At 36.5% G+C, this 6,000-nt stretch overlaps 1 protein-coding gene across 1 annotated transcript in view; it reads right to left on the bottom strand.

Annotated features, from left to right (window-relative positions):
* Positions 1 to 2,807: 2,807 nt before the first annotated feature.
* Positions 2,808 to 6,000, bottom strand: part of ICE1 (interactor of little elongation complex ELL subunit 1) — a 36,699-nt gene continuing 33,506 nt past the window's right edge. Inside the window, exons 18-20 of the mRNA XM_085309756.1 lie at positions 5,026 to 5,132; positions 4,697 to 4,795; positions 2,808 to 3,732 (exon numbers count right to left, since the gene is read on the bottom strand). Coding sequence (XP_085165882.1) covers positions 3,551 to 3,732; positions 4,697 to 4,795; positions 5,026 to 5,132 — 388 coding nt within the window. The 3' untranslated portion in view covers positions 2,808 to 3,550. The remainder of the gene's footprint in view (positions 3,733 to 4,696; positions 4,796 to 5,025; positions 5,133 to 6,000) is intronic.

The following is a 6,000-nucleotide window of genomic DNA, read 5'->3' as shown; positions in this document are numbered from 1 at the left end:
GACAAAATTATGAGTTTTGAAGCACTCCCCTAGCAACCTACATTACATTTGTCCTCTACTTGCATAAAAATTCTTGCACACTTAACCCATTTTCTGTTTGAAATACTAGTTCCTAGTGTACCAATATTTAAATATGAAATTCAGCTTTGAAACTAACGTGAAAGAGAAACTAAATGGTCAGATAAAAAAAAGAAGGGTAGGCACACKAAGTATTCTCAATTTGTTATTTCAGTTTTCATCAAAGAAGACATTTCATCATTCTTTTAAAAAATGGATCGGAGGAGGATCAATTATATAAAAGGTATAAAAAATAGTATTAAAGAAACTAACAACAGAATCTGGAATCAACTTCTGAGGGGATGAAATAAGCTTTTTGATATATGTAGAGCAATATTCTTGATACTCTAGGCAGGTTACTGAATCACACTTCAACATAGTAATGTTTGCTTGCTAAAATAATCCGCCTGGAATGACTTATACGTAATGAACATTCTTTAACATAGGAAAAAAAAAAAAAAAAAAAGTACGATGGATGAAACACTGCATGTGTCCAGGAGAAATCCAAAAGTACCACAAGAGGCAGACTTTCCAACAGGAACACCACAGTCTTCATGAAAAGTTTGGGAAGAAGACTCATCTTCAAAAAGTTTCATTTCAGAAAAAAAAAATCTTTCAAAGGAGTAAGATGATTGCATTGGTGGAGTCAGGCTCTGAAGCAGTGCAAAAATTATGATATACATCAAGACCATTTCTTTGCATCAAAGCTGACCATCTCAGCAGCACTGGGAGCAGAAAAGGAGCCAAAGATTAATGCCCCATACCTACTCGCATGAAGCTGAAAATGGCTCAGGGCCAAGATAGCATCAGAAAAAGTTGGCATTAATGTAATCAAAGCAATTGCATTATAAAGTGGTGCTGGCAGAAATTTATCTCTGGACTTTGCCTTTGATGTGGCTGGAAGGATCAGCCACCAGCAAAGATTTTCTTTGTGCTGAAGGATGGCTTGAAGAGCTGGGCATGGCATTAGAGCAATGACAGAGGCCTCTATTGCACTGGAATCCAGAAAAAGGTATAGAGAAGGAGGACATCCTCTCCAGCACTTCTCATTTGTTCTTTCTTAAACTACAAGTTTTAAAAAGTACCCAAAACAAGGCAGGATAAAATGGCCTCAGCCTCCTGGATCAGGAGGCTGCATCTTTCTGGCAGTTTCTGCCAATTCTGAAACTCCAAAACTTGGAGATACCATGCTTCATCTGTGATCTGGAAGAGCAGCAACAAACCTCAGACACGGTTGTAAGCTGTGACAATGTAAATGTGTCTGGAATGAGAGTCATATGCTGGAACACAATCATCACAAGAGGCAAAAGAAAGATGCTCTTGTAATCAAGATACATCAAAAGGACTGGGACACAAAACACAGCAATTCATTGAGGAAATGAGAAGAACTAAAAGCACAGCAGACATGTTATGCCTTACACACAGCAGAAAGAACATGCCAGACACACATACTGCAAAGAGAAAGACTTGTTCTACTCCGTCATCAGAGTCAATATGTGAATTAAGAACTTAATTCTGTAGATAAGCAAAAGAAAGCATGAGAGTAAAACAGACTGATCAGTAACCATTTTGTAATTTAAAAAAGATCTGACTTCGTTTTAAGTTTTATACCATCAATAGAGGGCATTCTAATCCTTTGTTTTGGATAAATTAAGCTAAAGAAAGTTGCTGGGATTTCGTATTTCTCATGAATGTTTAGAAACATTAGTGGATTGATTTTACTCCCTAAGTATTGATCTTACTTACTATCAAGAGTCTAGAATAGAAGGCATTAAGAAGCAGAATCTAACAGAAACTTCTTTTGTGTAAGTCATAAATAGTTATTAGGTTTGCAGGCATTCATCTGAAGTAGATCTAAGGCAAATTTATACAGCAAAATAAGCTAAAGCTTGTATCCAAGTCTGAAATATGATACTAGGTATTAAACAGCCAATACCAAAAGCAATGTGCTTCTCCTCCCTTGGGCACAGCAGTGCCTAGTTCACTAAAACTGCAACGAGGGGAAGACTGTTCTTTTTTTTGATGAGCAACTCAGCACGCTCCAGGACAGAACCTCTCAGGGATCACAAAAATGCATCAGATGGACTGACAGTCTGCAGTTCATGCAGAACAACTCAAACTGTTCAGAGAGAGGAGCAAAAAATAGACAACTTGGGTGCCCCAAAAGCACTCTACAAAGATTAAAACAGATTGTAAAGAGCTTGCTGCAAATCAAAGACACTAAATTAACTAAAGACAAGCCTGAAAGCATGGGCCTGCCTGCAAGGACATACAGGCAAGAGAAAAAATCGAGCGTAAACTGTATGTTGTCTGATTCACTTTGAGTTAAATACTTCATTATCCAATTGACAGCTGGTTTCAGGAGACAAGATTCTTCCCCAAAAGGGGCACAGAAAGGACTGATACATCTCAAAGTTCTGGCTCAGTCTAGGTCCAATTACAATGGGAATGTGTGTTAGCACTGCTCACACCTTCATATGGTTACAGTTTTGCTTTTTTTTTTTTTTTTTTTAATGTACCTCCTAACTTAATCCCACTCCTCCCCCTACCAGCAAAAAAATCTGAAGAGCTGCAACACATCCTCTTTCCAGTAGCCAAAACTGCAATGTTATACGCAAACCTCCTGTCATTTCCTCCTGCCCCCAAAACACTATGCACTTAAGCTATAAACAACTGCCCATTCTTAGTCGTGTACAACTGATGTTCAAAGTGTATTATTTAGAGATMAACAAAGACACAAATATGTTTGTTTCTTTTATTATGAAAGGTACAAAAATGTTGAGTATAGTGAAGCTATCATTAGAAATTTGAACTTTTTTGAACCAACTTTCTATATACATGCACAAGATTCCTCAAGTGGAACAATATCAAATGTGAAACACATTTTCAGAATATACCATATATACAAATTCAGAGATTTAATACCTCTGTTATTCTATACACGATTGTTACACAAAAAAACAATTCCTACTTGCTCTGGACAAGTATTTTAAATTAAATTGATGAGACTACTCAGGTAAAACAGAGCAGAACCTGGGCAAAGTTCTGCTATCTGAGCACTTACTTTATAAATAAAAATATAAAACAATAGAGCAGGTTTCCAGCCAGTCTCAATCTTCTACTGTGGCAAACAGCCAGTGCTCTAGATTGAGGGAAGACAAACAACAGAAACTATTGACATCAAACCATAAATCTCTCAGGAGAGAAAAAGGTCTACTGGCTTTCAGATCACTAGTGATTTAATCTGAAAAAGCAAGCCACTTTGCTTTTTTAAAATCTCTCCATCCTTAAACACAAAGGGGAAATAAAAATAATCGAGTTTGCATCATCTAATCAGATATTCAGTAAAACAAAAAAACCCAAACCCAAAAAACGAACACCACGTTACACCCCATTTCTTTCCTGATCATCATCTTCGTATTGTTTTTAACTGGAAATACTGCTTAGTAAAATAAGGCACTTCTTCCTTTAGGTCGGCCTATTTCCCTAGGTTTTAGCTTAAGTCCATTCTACACATAGAAGTGATTTCAGCTATGCCACTTGTAACAGCAGAAGGGATGCTGTTTAGAGCTGTTGTTTTCCAAGCATGGATGACCTCAACAATACCTACTGGATTGCTTGAACCCAAGTCACACAGTGAATATACAGCTGCCAGCTGCACGCCCCAGGGCACATCTGCAAAGAGTTAACACAAATCAGCTTACAGGAACTTTAAACTACCTGAATCAAAAATAAAGAAAACCCCAAAAAACAAACAACCCCCCCCAAAAAGACACACACACATGCAAAACTTCACTCGCTATTTCAGACATTAGAATAAAATAAAATAAAATAATAATAAAAAAAACCCCACATACACACATTAAGAATTAGGACATCTAAAACCAGATAGTAGCAGGTAAAAACCTGCACACACTTAAATTCCATAACATCTCATTTTATACTAGTACTCTCCAGTTTTCTGTATATAATAGGTCTTCAGTATTTTAAGAGGCAGACGAGACTTGAGCATCTAGGGATTTTACTCTGATTTAAGGTGGCTAGCCTTTAAGAAAAGGGTCAAGCTTGCACAAGAGTCTAATACAGAAACCCCAAGATATACACCACTTACCTAAATTAACTAAAAACTGGAAGAGAAAGAAGCCATAGAAGTTGTTCAAGACAGTTCCTAGCATGAACCAATGCTTCACTGCAAAATGAAGCTCAGCATATACTTAATATCCAGAATAACTGAGCAATATAGATCTCTGTTGCCCTTATTGGCTTGCTTCATCCTATAGCCAGGGATTTAGACCAGTAACAACACCCTTACTAGCAGCAATCAGGTAACAACTAGCAATTACCGCTCGTGTCAAGATCACTATTTAAGTTACCTGAAGCATTTGATATGCTGTTATGTGAAGCAGTATAATTCCAAGGCTGGCTACATCTGAGTCATATTACTACATTTTGGAAAGGGAGTAAGTGCTCCATTAACCTTGGCAGAGCCAGGGACTCAAACTGAAACCTGTTCTGCACTAACATAAAACTGTACAAACAGGCTGTTTTGGTATGTGCATCCTAATTGGTGTGTTTTGTTTACACTAACAACGCTTCATATTGTAGATTTTCCACTAGATTTCTTCTAAACGGACATTACCTTCTTCTTTTGCATGCTGTATGAACAGTCCAATTACAGAGCTAATATTCCTCACAGCAGAAAGATATCCTTCCTTCAAACCTATTTGGCCCAATCGACCTAAAAGAAAAAAAAAATGCTATCTTTCAAAATTCAGATACACACATGAAAAATTTTTGAAGAAAACTGGGGTAGACAATCCCCTCCACCTCCAAAAAAGAAGGAATAAAAGAGGAAAAAAAAATAAAAACAACCCACAAATATTTCAATTCACTTCTCAGGCACCCTGACACTTCCAGAGGTCATACTTATACAATGTAGAAATTCAACCAAGAATTTAGATTACTTACCAATTAGCCTGAGTGTTGAAGCTATCATAGTATCGGGAATGGACTGAATCACTTCATGACCTTTTCTGGTTTTTATCCATTTATCCATAGAAGGCCAAAGCACTTTACTGTGGAAGACAAAAGAATTTAAAAATATGGTACTGCATGAAGGGGTTGTGCACAATTTGTGCAATAGTTCTTCTATTTATTATCTATTTCCGTAATTTCTCCTGCATTTTAATTCACCTTCTCAGGAAAAACTTAATGTTCCAAACATCCACAAGCTGAGTAATGTAAAGAAGCTTTTAAACCGAAACCATCAAAACTGACCTGCTGGAGGAACCATTCCTCTTTAGAATATTATTCCTGATAAAAATGACATCTCCATCCCTTTCCCTGCAACATTCTCAACCTTTAGACCTCTTAATATTTATGAAATCATACTACTTTAAAGGTTTCATGTCAGGATGTTAGACAAGTTTCTTGTATCAATGGAAAACAACAATTTGTATGTTACAAATGGGATCTGATGCTTGCTTTCAAGCTAAAAGAACTTGAGATCTAAGATGTTTTTTAACTTTAAAATGATTAGTTTATCATCAGTTGTACTGATGACAAACGTAGCTTTACTAGCTAAGTTTATCATCAGTACAACTCCACGCACACAGTCAAACCTGTACGAGTTTAGTTAAAATGATATACCTTTCACTGAAGCCAATTTGTATCAAATCTGAAAGTATTCCATAAAAATGTGGAATACTGGTATCATTAGAAAGCTTGATTATCATCAGTTATGCATAGCAGGTTACATAGCAGTTTCACAAATGCATTATTTTTAGAGATTCTACTAATTTAATGTAATCCCTACATACAAAGCAAGTGCTCTCAGATAAAAGTAGATATCAGAATGAAGTCTTCCAAACTGAGTCAAGTATGGTAGCAGTCTATGCTCTGGATTATAGGGTTCTAAGAAAACGTAAAATATTAATTCTAAAA

The sequence above is a fragment of the Rhea americana genome, unplaced genomic scaffold (genome assembly GCF_003343005.1).
Source record: "Rhea americana isolate MKP2758 unplaced genomic scaffold, rheAme1 scaffold_302, whole genome shotgun sequence".
Taxonomy (NCBI): Eukaryota; Metazoa; Chordata; class Aves; order Rheiformes; family Rheidae; genus Rhea; species Rhea americana.
The sequence above is the reverse complement of the archived record's forward strand: the minus strand, read 5'-3'. Positions and strand labels throughout refer to the sequence as shown.